Genomic DNA, 16,057 nt, shown 5'->3' on the forward strand with positions numbered 1-16,057 from the left:
GAAGGCACGGTGCTGGTGACCCTTGGTGTGCATTAGTGGCGGCCTGTTAGTTCGTATTTCATTGCCTGACCTGGTTAGCGTGCTCTCCCTGCTGCCATTGGGCACTGAAAATTGAATTGCAGCACTCGGAGATTTCCTCAGCAGTGACGAAGCAAGTGGCAGCAGCTTGGGCATCTTAGGAGATCAACCAGGAGGGGGATGTGGAGTTTCTGTGCTGAGGATAATGGTCAGTGGCCTCATGGTTTGCATGACAGTTGGCTCTTAGTCGTGGAGGAGAACAAAAAAGATCGCAGCAGCTGTGTTGCAGAAACAACCGGCTCTGCTCCTGAGCTCTGGGGAAAAAAATAAGAGGGGTTGTGAGTGTTTGTGGAGGGCAGGCAGGGAGCCATTCCTGGAGTGAGGTGGTACAGGACAGCTTGTGGAAACGGGGAGCTGCTCTGGTGGATTCCCAGGAGCCCTCTGGGACACAAGAGCATTCCCCATGGGGCAGTAGGAAAAGGAAAAGGTGGGTTTTAGGACCAGAACCTCTCCTGAGTGAATAAGGAAGAGTGAGCAGAGCCATGGTGGTGTTTGCCCAGCTAAGCAACAGAGGTAGGGCAAAAATCTCCCTACGCAGAGCAGGCAGCCAGGTCAGCAGCCTCACGGAGCTTCAAAACCCACCTCGGGAATTTGAAAGGAAAGGGGATTTTTATCCTGACTGTCATTCCCTCCAGGGATGCACTGGTTTGCGTTGCATGTATGTTCCGTCAGGCTGAATGCTAAGAGTCACTGCGTCTTGGGGAAACACTGTCATGTCCTAACAGGTATCAATGCAAACTAATTGAGCCATAGAAGAGGAGCAGAAGGATTTTGTAGGGTCCTTACATAGCCTTGCTGCCCTAGGAGAGTAAGCTTCACCTAACCGTGAAGCTCCTGGGAACCATCCCAGGAGAAGGCTTCGGCTTCTCTCTCCTACCCAAACCCGTTGCCCTGCTGGCACGGGGCCAGCGAGGTGTGGCACGGTAAGTACGGTGACACCGAGGCCGAAGGCTGCTGCAAACGAGGTTATTCGCTTAAACCACGGCCAGCGTTCGTCTGTTTCTCTCTGCTTTTATTTTACATCAGTGAGGATGATAAAAATGTTCTTAAAAATGTTCTCTGAGGGACCCTGCTTGAAAACAGTTGATTGATTATATTTGCTTTCTGTTCCCCTGACCACCCTCCGATTTCTTCTCTCCTCCCGAAGGGCTGTGGGTAGCCAAGGACCTCCTGTACAAAATGTCTGTGGGTTCCTACGCGGTTACAATTTTGAGACCACGAGTAACAGAGGAGCGTTGCTCTGTGGCTCCCACAGCAGCCCGCACACAGTGAGTTAGCAGAAAAACAGCACACAAACGTGGGATGATCCAGATACGCGAACATCTTCCAACCGAGGCCCATAAATAAATGCATTTCTCCAGCTGTACACGACCGCGGCCTCCCCGTGTGCCGCTGTGGGGCGGAGAGGCGCTCGCTCGCCGCGAGCTCTGCAAAGCACCCGGCGGCAGCGTCCCCTTTCCCTCCGGGCTGCGTCGGCTGCTTCTTTCCACAGGGCCTCTTGCATCTAACTAAAACGTTCAGCAGCAGCTGACGCGTGTCGGTGAAAAGGAAGGCGTTAATCAATAACGCACCGGGCTCAATTAAGCTGCCGGCGCACGCAGCCCTGTTCTCTCTAGCGTGTCTCCTGCGTTGGCTGTAACATCTTGTGTGTGCACTAGCGGGTTTGGGGAGTGCTGTCCCAAGGAGCTGCCGCGGGGACGAGCCGAGGAGCCGGCCTGTAACCCGATTTGCCTTTGGTAACCCCGTCCTCACGGCGCCTGCTCTCTCTGCTGCCCCGCTCCCGGTGGAGAGACGGCCACGCGACCGGCGTGCGCACTCCGGCGGCGGCCTCTCACGCCAAACAGCACCAAGCCTCAGCACCTTCACAACTTTTCCTCGGCCGCCCGACCTTATCTAGCCAAACAAAGGCCAAAAAATGAGCATTTGAGAGACCAACCAAATTTGGCAGGTATGGAGCTTCTCTTGAACCAAGAAAAAAAAAAAAAAAGAAACTTGAGTTGAGAGTTGAAAGCAGCGGGGAACATGACTCTTGGTTGACTTTGCCGTGAGCTCTTTCCACCACCATGAAACCACGTGGCGGACTTTGCAGCTCTCTAACTGGTCTTTTTTCAGTCCTTTTTATCTCTCTCTTCTTTCCTGTGTCGGTTTTTGCATGACCCATAACCAAAAAGCTGACCTCTCGCTGTGTGTGCATTTGAACTCACGGCTCTCCTCCTGGCGAGCAGCTAACGTTCTTCCTAGAGGCATGTGCTAACATCAGTGCTAGCTGGCTGACATGTAGTCTGGTCCTTCTGAGATGCCCTTCCTTCCTTTTTTCTTTTTTATACTTTTTCCTCTTCCTTTTCCTCCTTTTTTTTCCTCTCTTTGCCAGACACTTCTTGTTGAGCCACTTTCAAAGAGAACTAAAAATACAAATTTTAAAAAAAAGAAAAGCACAACAACAGACAACAGCACTAAACAAAATAACAAAACCAGGCAAAGGTCACGGCAAGGTCATTTCCAAACTTATGTCACCTGGGTGTCTGCTTCCAACTCTAGATTAATTCAAGGATCTCCCAGTCCTTGGTTAATGTACCCAACCAATTGTGTGCCACACACTCAAGAAAGTTTAAAAAAAAAAAAAAGTTTTAGAAAATCTGCATGAGCTACACCGACACATGAATCTGATCAAAAAGGGCAAAAATAACTTCCCATCCATGCATGGTGCATGATGATTTATATGAGCTGGGATCCAGTAAATTATATGCTATGCAAAATCAAAACAGCTCTGTATAGTTAAATGCCCTTAAGTTACTAACTGTACGTCCAGTGTCCTAGGGATTGCATCTGTGTATGTATACGTTCAGCTGTATGTATACATAATTTATTATGTATATTGTAGCTGTTCTTTTTTTTTGTTTGTTTTCCTCCTTAATTTAGTTTTTTTAGACTTCCTTACATGTTGAACATCCCCGAGTCGCTGCCTTCGGCCTGATATGATCTCTCCTTTCTATTGCAGAACCGCATGCACGAATCACTGAAGCTGTTTGACAGCATCTGCAACAACAAGTGGTTCACAGATACATCTATCATCCTCTTTCTAAACAAGAAGGACATATTTGAGGAGAAAATTAAGAAATCTCCACTGACTATCTGCTTTCCTGAGTACACAGGTAATGAGAATGCTGGATGTACAGGACTGCATAGCAGAGAGCGAGTGGCTGCACACAGCATTCCCCATCCAGGGCGTTACTGGGCTGTGTTGCAGACAGTGAGGCTAAAGATTTCGGGATGCACAGCTAGGGTTCCCATTGGCCTTACTGCACAAGTTTTATCTCAATAAATGCCCCCACCATCTCCTTGGTGCTGTTCAGTGGCCCACGTAAAGCACGAGGCTGGCTTAGATCCAGGAGCTGTGCCCTGGTTTCCAGCCCCAGCTCTGATCCCTCTTGCAGGTCTGGCAGAAAGGCCCAGTGAGCTCAGCCATCACAAACAGGGAAGTTGGTCTCAGGGACAGGGTTTGTGAGGCTGCCCATGGACAGAGTCCAAGTTTTGCTGGTTCAGAACCCATCACTGCCCCCTGTGGGTCCTTGTTGACACAGGGTCCGGGTGTGACTCCCAACCACTACCAAAGGGCCACAAGCTCCCAGCCAGCAGGTCCCACAGCTTCCTTTCTTCAGCCCAAGCTGTAGAAGTTTTGTCCCATTAGTTTGGGAGACCCCCAGTTTCACTCTCAGTCTTGCTAACATCAAGCATCTGGACACAAAAACTCTTCCAGTTAAATGCAAGTTCAAACAGGTGCTTGATTTCCTTGTGCCACACACACCTCGTAACCCATAGCACAGGCACAGAGGAGCCATGGCAAGCCATGCCCTGAGCCTTGCTGGGGAGAAAGAGGCTGTGATGATGCTCAGAAATCAGAGCTGGGGCTCTGCAACAGGGCAGCATGCAAGAAGCCCTCGCTCCTGCTGGCTGCCTGGCATCTGACCCGCTAATGATGAGCATACATCACCCATGCGAAGTCTGCAGCTGCACCCCGCTGCTTCCCGCTGCATCGCGCCAGCTTCCACAAACCCTCATTACCATTCCAAGAGAGCATAAAAATAAACTTTTATCGTCATGAATTATTTAAGCTCACCGGAGACATCCAGATGAATCAAGCTGACAGACAGAGAACCAGATCTCTTTGTCAGAAAACGTAGCTGAGAGCCGGGAGTACCAAGAGTGTCACATTTCTGGGCAGGCCAGCAAATTATTAACCAGAGCTTCTTATCACCAAGCACTGGATTTTCCCTACAAATAGGCAGGAGCGATCCACCCTTGCTCCTTCGGGCTGAACGGGAGATGAATGTGGAGCTGAATGACTCTGATTGAGTTCAGAAGAACATCTGTAGGCTTCCTCTCTGGGGAAGGTTTGGAATTTTGGCCAGCTAATTGTCCCCTTGGTCCAGACAGAACCAAAATATTCCTGGCACGTTTGTCTTAAAGATCTAATAATGGAAATTTCAGTCTTTACAGTTCACAATAGTGCCAGCCCCAAATTTTTCTTGGTTGCAGAGGAGGTTGTTGCTTGCCCTCTTTTGGATGGCTTGTAGAGCAGCTGCACACCACCTTCTTTATAGCTGCACTTTTTTATACTGGAAGGTTTTTTCTTATACCCTCTTCCTTTTTTTCCCTTTTCCCAGTGAAGTGAACCTGCACCTTTCACTCTTTCTTCTTCACATTTTGCGGACCTGATTTTGTTAATCTTTGCTGCAGTCTCCCAGTAACCCTGCACTGAAATAATATTCTTACAAGCTTCGGCTGGTCGAGATACAAGAACAGCAGGGATTGTAGTCTCAGATTTAATTTTTCATCCCTAAATTATTCCAGCTCAAGAGATGAGTTCAGTGTGGGAGGCAGACCCTGGTACACATGTGGCTACGTTCTCAGCAGAGGAAAACAAACATAAAGCTCTTCAGTACAAGGCTGTGAACCAAAGCAGTCCTCCTCAGTTCTCAGAGTACCCCAAACTTGCATTAAATTCCCTCGAGGTGCCATTCTGTAAGCTGGGACTCATCACAATGACCAGCCCCAGAGCTCTTTTCTCTCTTGTACCACTGCAGAGGGCTGGGCTGGGGCACAGGGGGGGGGTGGAGAAGCATTCCTCTTCAGGAAAATGAGAGCTGAGCTGCAAGCTTATCCCTCAGCCTTTTAAAACGCCCCACAAGATCCCCTCCCGTTCTTCACCAAGGCACTGAAAGTCCTGGTTCTGCTCCAACAGGGAGGTGAGCCAGCGGTGAGGAATGCCTCACCCAGAGGCGCCCAGCAGTCCTGTCACAAGACAGAGGTCAGCACGTGCTAACATTAAGCCCAGACTTTAGACCCAGGCAGATCCCTTCAGCTCTCTCCCTCGTGCTTTGCTGACCATGGCTCCTCGGCCACGAAGGAATCAGCCAGGGGAGGCTCGGAGGATGAGGCCCTCAGAAGTCTGCTTCGTACATATCAAAGAGAGCCCACCAAGAAACGCCTGCAGTTGGCCTGGTGACCTGGTGAAAAAGCAGCATTAAGGGCACAGCTGCCCTGGAGCTAAAAAGAAATATTTGATGAAAGCCCATAAATCAAACAGGCGGGCTTCTAACATCAAAAGTTGGTTACACAAAATGCTTTTAATAAAATGAAGTTTCTAATGTCCATTAGTTCTGCTGACAGAGAATTATTAGAAGACTGCATTCACAAATTCACTCGCTGCGTGCTTGAGCACTGACTGTTTCCATCCCCTTAATTCACCCATGCTTTTAACTAATCCACAATACTAAGCAAAGCAGCAGCAGAATCCAGGGCACATTTTAAACCAAGCTGGCCTTAGTGATTCCCTGCTAGCTCAGAAGGGATCTAAACCCTCAGTTTTTTAAGAGCCCAACTTCCCTTTCATAAAATGCCTCCCGTTTGCATACTGTGTGTGGATCTAGTCCCAAATTCTTTACACCGATCCTCGTGCAACAGCCTGCTCCTGGTATTTTGCTCATCTTACTTCCAGAATGTTCTCTCCAGCCCCTACCAACGTTTCCCACCACTAAAGCCCCATCGAGGGTCCCTCCAGCTTGGGTCCCTCCGAGGGCCAGGAGAAGTTAGGTTGACCAGGTCTAAGCACGTGCCCTGGGGAGCTGTGTGTGTGTTAGCCAGTGTCGAGTCTGCCCAAATGAAAAAGGATCTTCTCTGTTGTGTAGCCACTCATTTTGTAGCTTTTCAACACAAAACCTGATGTGTAAGAGCTGGGGTTTGGCACAGACACCTACGTACATCAGAACAAGCCACTCTTGGTGGCATGATTTTAGCCACAGCTTTAGCAGAGGGTGCTGCAATCCTGGTTCATGAAAAAAAAGGATATTTTGAGTTAGCATTTTTGGTTTTTGTGGGAAAAAAAAAAAAGAAAGAAAAATGCCACATTTCTCTGTAACACAGGTTAGTTCTTTTCAAATCCTTTTCTCTTAGCAGTTCAGGGAAAGGAGGACACGGCTACCATTGCTGTCCCCAATTCGTGGATGTTTTAACTCCTCTTTTCCATTAAAAGCTGACATTTTAATCAAAAAAAAAGTCTAAAAAAGGAAAAAAATTACAACCTTTTCACCAGGTCAAGTACTTACCACATTCCTGGCAGGTTTTTTTAACTCCTTTTTTTGTCACCATCGTGAGGAGTTTATTTTGGGTTTCTCGTCACAGGCTGCCCAAGAGCCTGCGCTCTCTCCCTCACCCATTTCCCCTCCGTGCGTGACGAACAGCAGCCCCGCACAAAGCCAGGGCTGAGATGGCTTAGGTGGAGCCATCCTCTTCCTCGCAGCACAGGGCTGCACAGGCTCATCCCTGGGACCAGTTCCCTGCACGTGGTGGCAGCTGGACCCCCACAAGCCCTGCGAGCCCCCCTCATTCCTACACAGCGTGCTGCTCGTGGTGTCAGCAGATGCTAACCCTCCCCCTGCAGATGTAGGGCTATGGGACTGCTTTAACCTCCTCTTTTTTCCTCTCCTCTCGGCTCTCTCGCAGGCCCCAACTCTTTCACCGAGGCAGTGGCTTACATCCAGGCTCAGTACGAGAGCAAGAACAAGTCCCCCAACAAGGAGATCTACACGCACATCACCTGCGCCACCGACACCAACAACATCCAGTTCGTCTTCGACGCCGTCACGGATGTCATCATCGCCAACAACCTGCGGGGATGCGGACTCTACTAAAGCCCTCTCCTCCCCTCCTCTCCTCGCAGCCGCCAGGAGCGCCCGCAGCCCCGCGGACAGGTCCTCTCTCTTTCTTCTCCTCCTCCTCGGAAGGCGATGAGGAAGGAGTACGTAAACCCCTCCTTCTGCCCCAGGAAACTCTGCAGCAAGTTCTGCCTCCCCCCAGCCCCGTTTGATTTTGTTTTGGTTTATTTTGGGTGAATTCCCCGCGCTGCCTCTTTCTACTCTTCCGTTCCAATTCACAGTGCTGTAGAGGGAGCTAATACATTTCCCACAAAGTGCATTTCAACTGCCAAAAACCAGAAATACTCCATTTACAAAAAAAGAAAAACTCAAAGCCTTAAAATATTTGTCAGCAACAGCATAGTTTGGAACCAAAACCTCTTTTTTTTTTTTTTCCCTTGAAATTAAGGGATATTTGTAATTCTCCTTATTTATCTTTTTTCACAATTATTATTTGTTTGAGAAGTACTAGACACGTGATCATTTTGAAGGTACCCTGTGGCTCCAGTTCCCACCCCAGAGCCAGAGGGGGTGCTGAACGCAGCCCCGGCAGCCTGGCTTTGTACATGCTCCCTTTTTTCAGCCAGCTCTTTGAACAAGTGAAACAGCCATACCGAGTTGTGCTGGTGTCTAAGACGGACGCAGTAACAAAACCTACTAAGCATTGCCTAAAAGCATTCATTACCAGTAACAGTTTTACCTCCAGTTTTCCAAAATTAACGTTAAAATCTGCCTAGTGTTCTCAGTAACCCGGATCTTACTCCCGTCCCGCGGAGCTGCTGCACGGAGCGGGCTGGGCTGTAACGAGGATGGTGACCTTGGAGGGCTCTTCCAACCTAGATGATTCCGTGAGGATGCCCGTGGCCAGCAGGTGACGGGGATTTCCCTGTGTGCCATGCAGTTGAGGCAGGATGTGTCCCATTCGGGGCTGCGTGTGCACCACAGTCAGCACCAGGGATGCTCATGGCAAGGCACAGCCCTCGCCGTCCCCACAAAGCCAGGGTTTGACCTTCACGTACCTAAAATATAGAGGGGTGATTTTGGAAACCTCACCAGGTTTGGGTGATGGTGGGGTGCGAGGGATCCCTTTGGCTCATGTAAATGCCCCTAGGCCTCCAACCGGAGCCTCCTGGCTGAGCAGAAGCAGGTGGCTCGTGTCACCTCCTCCCTGAGCATCCAGGAGAGGTGGCTCCAGGTTTGGTGCCCCCACCGGGTCACCTCTTTACCCATATCCAAAGCACGAGGGGTGGTTTATTAACAGGGAGGGAAGGCTCAGGGAGCTGATTTGTGCCAAGTGATGGAGCAGGAAGGACAAGTGCAAGGGAGAGAGGAAAGGAAGGAAGGAAAGGCGGGGAAGATGTGGAAAGGATGAGAGCAGCACCCAGCATGACAGAAGGTGTGGGCACAGAGGGAAGGATGAGCAAGGCTGGGCTGGGGCACGTGTGGCCTGCCATCGCCACAAGCTCCAGGTGAAGTTGGAGGGGGAGCCTGAGAGGTCAGGTGTGACCTCTGGGAACACAGAGGGACCCTTAATAGTCCACCCCAAAGTGAGACAGCCACCTCCCAGCTCCTTCCCTGCCTCTCGTGGAAGTCCACGAGCGAGAGTCTTTCCAGGACAGCCACGAGTCCAGCTGCCCTCTCCTCAGAGCCCCCACCAGGGCTTGCTTTCAGCTCTCGAGAGGTCTGGGACTCCTCCAGTGCCACATCTGAGCAGGAGAACGGCTGTTTTCTTGCTGTGCCCACCCAGGAGAGGCGACGTGAGAGCAGGCCAAAGCAGCACAGCCCAAAGGCGAGGGGCCAGGTGAGCGGGGCTGCGGGAGGCAGGATGAGGAGCAGGTAGGAAGGGACGGAGGGGACAGGAGCTGGGGGTCTGGGGGGCTCGGTTTGGGGCAGAAGTTGCAGAAGGGAGATGAGGCAGGTTGAGGCAGCAGGGAGGAAGGGAAGATGGGAAGAGAAGCGTTCCCAGGAGGCTGGAGGGGTTTCACCATCCGAGGCTGTGCTCTGCCAGGGACAGTGCTGGCGGGGGTCTGACAGAACCCCAGGATGCAGGGCAGGAGGAAAGCAGGGTGGCGCTCACCCACCTCACCCCATCGCGTGGCTCACAGCTGTGTCAGCACCCCCTTAATTAACATGTAATTATAGAACTGTTTCACATTGCACAGGGAGGGCTCGCTGCTCCTCTGCTGGATGCTCCCAGCCATAACACCAGGTCTCTGCTCCGGCACAAGCCACCTTTCTCTTCACCATCTCAGCCTTAAATTCCTCTGGCAGAGTCAGAGGAATCTCAGCCTTAAAGTCCTCTGGCAGCCCCCAGCCCCTCCACAGTGCCAGCACGCTGCTGCACAGCCATCAGCCAAAAGGAGCCCTGAACACGAGGCACCTGCACGTAGCTTTGTTTTAGCCCAAGAATTTCAGAGTCGGGGGAAGGATCCTCAAATAAAGGGTTTTCAACACGTGCCCAGTTCTCTCTGGTTCCCTAGGAGGTACCAGCTGCCTGCCCCAGCCTCAGAAAGATTTCTAGGCATGCTGAGCTCTCACCCCCAGACTAAAGCCAAGGGAATGACAGTAAAATGCCACCAGCCTTCTGCTTCTTGCAGGAAGAGGAGCTGAGTGCCTCAACAGGCACTGAATATGAAAGAGAAATATGCAGGACTCAGGTCTGCACAAACTTCCCCTCCGCCCGATGCAGAGCCTTCTTCTTGCACGGCAGCCTGAGGTTATCAAATTAACTCATCGCCATGCTTTGCTTTTCAAGGCAGTGCACAACAGCAGCTGGATGGTGCTCCTGGCATGGAAGGAGGCAGGAAATTAGCTGGAGGGACCCAGGTCGACAGGGAGGCTCCTGGAGCTTGCTCGGGTGATGTTCACCTGCACTGAGCATCAAGATAAGGGCTAGGAAGCTGCACATTAGTTACATTTGATACCTAAAGTGCACGTTATTGCCAGACCCAGGGTGAAGCTGTGAACAGCAGTGCACTGGTGCCTACACGGGCAGCAGAGCAGCGCTTTAGGAAGCTCCATCAGAATAATTTGATCAGCAGCTCTAGGAGCTGGGAGGCTTTCTATTTCCACCCCTCGCTGTGCGTGACATTTCCTCCGATCCAGCACGTAACAGAAGCTGTCCCCACTGAAGGCAAAACCAAGCCAAAGCTCCAGGAGTTTCCAGCATAAAGCGTGCAGGAGTATTTTGGGGAAGAAAATCTGAATTAGCCCCACTCTGCTAAATGCAGCTGTGCCACCCGTCCTGCCAGGTGCTCTCACACCCTGCGTTGGGCTGGATTTGGGCACCCCAAAAGGGGACCAGGAGGTGCAAAGCCACCCAGCCCCGGCAGCATCCCCAGGCAGTTGGTTATCATCCCCAGCTGGCACTCCGCAGGGACGCAGGGGAGAAAAAGAGGAGGAAATGTTGACACACTGAGCCTTTTCTTTCATTTTCTTTGGCATATTGTACATCTAAAGCTTCATTTCAGCTGCTGCTGCTGACATTCCCTCCCTCACAGAAGTGTCGTGAGGATTAACTGACAAAGGCTTGAAACGGTGTTTGAAAGATGAAATGCTTTCAGCGTTAAACACTACTATTTTTCCCACTTGATGGCCTTGTATAGGTGTTTTTTTTTTTGTCTCCAAGAACGCCTGCCAAAGCATTACTCACCGCTGGGTTCCTGCATCCCTCCCAGGCCCTTTCTGACAGATGTGCCTTTCGCAGGCAATTTTTTTGCCCGGTGCTTTTTCTCAGTCCTCAACCCCGGCAGTCCTTGCAGGAATTGCCTAGAAATGTTGCGTGTACCCTTCAGAGCTAATAGGGGAACGTGCAAACGGTGCCTGATTTTGGCCTGCCTGCTGGTGGCTCAGTGGATGCAGGTTTTAATGACCCGGTCCAGCAGCAGCATCCACGTGGCACCGCGTTCAGGGCAGCTCTGACAAGTCACAGTGAGCTTCGGGCAGCAGCAGACAGACAGAAACCCTCCTCGTGCTCCATCAGCAACGAGAGGGTCAGGTGTGTGGATACACAGGATGAAAAAATTCCCGTAGGACCCTTATTTAAAAAGCAATTTCAACAGAATAGAGAAACCCCTGGAAGGCAAAGCTTGCAATGAACCCCTAGATGAGGCACTGGGATGTGCCACCACCTCGCATAGGAGGCAGCAGCAGCGGGGCTTACAGCAATAAATACAGGCCAGGGGAGCACAGCTGCACACACAGCTCCCTGTCCCAAAGGCCAGCTTTTTCTTACCATGCTCTGGCTTTCAGGGGTGGCCCAGGGAAGCGCAAGCTCTCTGCAGGTCCATCTGGCCGCCCGTCTGCTAGCATGGGCACATCCCTGCTGCCACTGCCTCCTGCGGTGCCCAGCAGCCTCCAAAAGACAATTTCCAGTACTCCCACCTCTATCAGGAGTTTGTGAGAATTCGCTGCTCACCCTCGCCCTGGCTCAGGGCTCTCCTTACTTTCCCAGCAAGGCACAGGGTCCAGGTGCAGCACAATGTGGGCAAATCCCAGGCTCCAGTGCTGGACCACAGCCTGGACCTCCACGGAGGGGAGGACATCCTCAGAGGACGTCCTCAGGACACACAATTTTGTTTTAAAGGACACTAGAGGTATTAACAAGAGCAGCCTATACTGTACCATGTGCTAAAATACATCCAGTGCCTTTAATTGATCGTGGCATGGAACAGGCTTTGCTTCCAGGCCAGGAGTGGTCCTCAAGAGGTGAGGGTTAGCCCCGTAAGATGTTCTTTTGCCAGAACACCCCAGTTTGCCAGACCCTGCACCACAGCACGTGAGATATTTGTGGCAGAGCTCCTGGGAACGAGGCCGAGCATCAGCTCTGTTAGGTACAAGCAGCTCTGGTACATCTATGTCTTTGTCATGGGCCAGGTTTGGCTTCAGGCTTATGACCAAAAACTCCCCAACCACATCCAAGGAGCCTGAAATACCCATTAGTGGAAGTGTGCAGGTCAGCAGGGACGGTGCAGCACAGCACCACCCCAAACCAGCCAGGAAATGCTCCCTACCCCATCGGGCACAGCCCAGCACAGGCTGCCCAGAAGGGCAGACCGTGGTCTTGCCTCCATTTCCCCTGAGGAAAGAGCAGCCAGAAACACTCCCCAGGAGCCCCGAGACTCGAGTGCAGATGGTAATTTCTGAGCGCCTGCGATGACACAGTGTAATGGATGCTGACAGATAGAGGTACGTGACCTATATAGGAGGCTGTGCTGAGAATGTGGCCATAGAGAGGGACTTCTCCCAGGACTGCTCGTGTCCGAGCCAGCAGCCTGTGGGCTCTGGGGAGATCTCGATCCATGCTGCCCCTGGCAGGGCACACGTGCTGGCCCTTGAAGGCCAATGCATCTGCTGGAGGAGGACCAGAGCCTCCCAGCTGGCACCCCACAGCTGGGAGAAGCCAACTCAGGTCCCCTGCTGGGACCTTCTCCCTCTGCGATTTGCAATATTGCACCCCAAAAAAAGTCAGAAGCCACAGCTGCATCACCCACCCTGACAGAGCCTTCATGTCAGTCTCACAACCAAACCCTGGCTGTCCCGTGGCGCTGGCAGGAGGCTCTGCCTCCGAACACCAGGCTCCAGGTGGAGAGAGGAGAGTGCAGCAGGTACCAGCACGAGGTCCTCACCACCCTCTCCGCAGGGCTGTGCCAACCCCTCTAATTTTCTAGGATCCCCACATCCCCCCAAGCCCTCCCCAGCCCAGCTCCAGGACCACAGCTCACCCAGGACAGCCTCACCCTCTCCGCCTCACACACACATCATGTTTAAAGACAAGGCACCACCCCATTAAAACCCCATTTAACACCCTCAGCCCTCACCCCCCGCCTCCCTTTCCCCTCCCTCCAGCTCAACAAGGGAACAGTGACCATCACCGTGCCTCGGGGCCGCCCTGCCCGCTGTCCCCTCTCCGCCACCGACCTCTTCCCGACGGATCGCCGGGGGCCCCCTCGTGCCGCCCCCCCGCCGAGCCGTTCCTCCTGCATGTTCGATGGCCCAGCCTGTATTAACTGTAATTTTGTACGAAGAGTGACTGTCCGTTGGTTTCATAGAGCGTTAGCGATTGTAATAATTTATTGGCTGTCGGTAATGTATTTATTAGTTACAAAATGTTAATAAAGTGCCAGCTCTTTTCTAGCGTGAGAGGGTTTTATTGTGTCTCCCTTGAGCGTGCGCTGCTTTTTCTCGGCCCTGCTGCTCCGTGCTGTCTGTCACCGTCCTGCGGCACTGCCGAAGCCATGGCAGAGCATCTGTCTGTCCGTCCAGCCCATGGCAGTTGTCCGTCAGCCTCACTCACCTGGCAATAAGGAATTTGAGAAGGATCAGCCCAAAAGGTGAGTGATCGCCTATGTATCTGTGCCACTCGCTACCAAGTACAACAACACCGGGGCATGAGAGCAGCCACCTCCACCCTGACCCCTTCTGCCTTAAAGATCTGACATTTGGCTGTGATCTTTTTGATCTTTTATCTGCTCGAAGCTTGTCTGTGGTGTTTATCTGATCCAAGCACCTGCATGAAAGCCATTTAAGTAAAGCGGGGTGATGTGGGCAGCATGGCTGGTGTCCTTTGCTTGTTGGCAGTGTCCCCGCTTCCCCGAGCTTTCCTCTCATGTCGTGGTTGCAAATTGTTACAAGCAGCAAGTTTTGCATTGCTTTTCCTCCATCAATCAGCACAGCGACAAAAGAGCTATTTCTGGTTCGTTTCAGTAAGTCGTGCTTTCTCCCCATTGCAGTGACACAATACTCGGAGCACCTCTCGGTCCCTTCAAAATAACTCGTGTCAGTTTGCTCTTTTGTGTCTGAACCAAAGGGCTTCCATCACTGGAGGCAAGGAACAGAAAGCACAAATACAAACTCGAAGACAGCAAGGGAAAATTTTCCATCAGCCCAAACATGGGAAGTTAGATGTTATTCCTGTTGACTTCACCAGTTTTCAGTGGTGTAACTTCAGCTGGACCCGGCCTCAGCAGCTCCCGAACCTCCCAGCCTGCAGCCCAGGCAGGATCTCAGGCCAGCTCTGAAGATGACGACCGGCTCAGGGAGAAGGGATTTGCCTTTGCTATTTGTATGAGGGATCCCGTAAGATCTCCCCCGGGATGCCATCCTGCTCAGATATCCAGGGCTCAGAAATTACCAGGGTTATCTTTGCATTGGGGCTTGGATTCCCCCAGGCACAGCTTTTGTTTGTTTCAGCTGCTCCTCCAGCAGCACTCCTTTCTTTAACACGCATTTATGGAACAAAACGGGATGAACAAAGAGCTGAAACCAACTAAAACCCACCCAGCTACTTGCCACCAAAGCCTCAAGACCCAGCGTTTTTTGCAAAGGCCATTCGATCAAGGCAAGAAGAGCCACATCCATCTGCGGTGGTTTTCCTGCTTTCCCATTAAAAAAGTTCCTTAAAAAAAAAAAAAAGATAACGATCAAATGAGGTCCAGAAGCTTTGGAAAGCGACTACTTGGCATTCACAGCTACTCCTTGCCAAGGAAACAACAGCGTAATCTCAAAGCCTTTCAAGATGAAATCAGACATCTGCTAAATTTTGCATGCAAAAGCTGCAGTCAGAGTGTAGCTAAGAAAATGACTCACTAATAAAACATTCATGGAAAACTCCAAAATGTGTAATTGGGTCATCATTTCATTAGCAAACACGTGTGCTCTCATGAATCCAGGCAAGCCCGAGCCACCCCGGCTGTGCTGGGCGTCCACGAGCACTGCGGTGCCTGCGGCCTCTCCTGGATTTTGCCGTGGAGCGGCTGGGCATGGCTTCGTGCTAATTTCCAGAGTAAGTTAATGATGGAGGTGGATCTGAGAGCTGTGCCCTGCCTTCCCTCCCCTCTCACTACCAGCAGCGTGCGGCTGCCCCCAAGCCTGCACCGAGCTGGCGGAGGAGCCTCACCTCACCCCACCTCGCCTCCTTCTCTCCTCTCCCTCTGTCCACTCTGCCTCCTCTCTGCCAACAGCTCCTGTAGCTTGGGGAAAACAGGCTCCAAGTGGAGCTTTGGAAAGGATAATTAAAAATAAAGAAGGTCTTAACAGTTGCCTCCACATCCCTGCTAAGGCTCCTCCATGATGCAGCCCATACACACCCTGCTGGGCTCCTTGGTGCCCCCCAGCCTCCACCACGGTGTCTGTGGAGGTGGAAGGCCTCACAAGGGGCAGAAGGGCCCAGCAGGGACAGGACATCTCTTTAAAGGGATGAGTGAATGATTTTCTTCCCCCCACTAACCTAAAACCCCAGCACCTGCCCCTGCTGGAGCAGCCGGCAGGGAGGCCCAGCACAGGCCGCGGCCTCCACACCCGGCCTCCCCTTCCTGTGCCCCCAGCTCAATCCAGCCCTGTCTCACTGAGGTTTTGCTTTCTAACCATTTCAGTGCAGTGGAAGAAGAAGTCCTCCTCTCCTCTAACTCTTTCTCTCTCTTTGCCTTTCTCTCCTCTCTCTCCTCCCCGCGTGCTCCCTGCTGCAGAACCGCATGCACGAATCTCTCATGCTCTTCGACTCCATCTGTAACAACAAATTCTTCATTGATACCTCCATCATTCTCTTCCTCAACAAGAAAGACCTATTTGCCGAGAAGATCAAGAAGTCTCCTCTGACCATCTGCTTCCCCGAATACACAGGTACGTGCCGGGGCCGCGCCGCACCACGGGGTGTGGGGGGACGGGGGCACCCATCGCCTTCACAGGGCAGCGATCGCACTGCCCACCTCCAATCCATGGGATGGCCCCAGCACCCCAAGGGGCACCTCTTGGGGTTGAGCCATGGCTTGTGTTTAGGGAATTCTTGT

General features: G+C 52.0%; 1 protein-coding gene across 3 annotated transcripts in view; it reads left to right on the plus strand.

Moving 5' to 3' along the window:
* Positions 1-16,057, plus strand: part of GNAO1 (G protein subunit alpha o1) — a gene marked incomplete at its 5' end in the record, with an annotated part of 129,380 nt that overhangs the window by 110,127 nt on the left and 3,196 nt on the right. The window contains 4 exons of one of the 3 annotated variants that reach the window (XR_014318337.1): positions 3,077-3,230; positions 7,081-8,142; positions 13,119-13,603; positions 14,003-14,840. Coding sequence is in view for 1 of the 3 variants with exons in the window: in XM_082769981.1 (XP_082626107.1) it covers positions 15,737-15,890 (154 nt within the window). Of the gene's footprint in view, positions 1-3,076; positions 3,231-7,080; positions 13,604-14,002; positions 14,841-15,736; positions 15,891-16,057 lie in introns of those variants that run through there. The other 2 variants (XR_014318336.1, XM_082769981.1) reach the window with 2 other exon arrangements.

Source organism: Aythya marila (genome assembly GCF_965140915.1).
Source record: "Aythya marila genome assembly, chromosome: 12".
In the NCBI taxonomy this organism is placed as follows: domain Eukaryota; kingdom Metazoa; phylum Chordata; class Aves; order Anseriformes; family Anatidae; genus Aythya; species Aythya marila.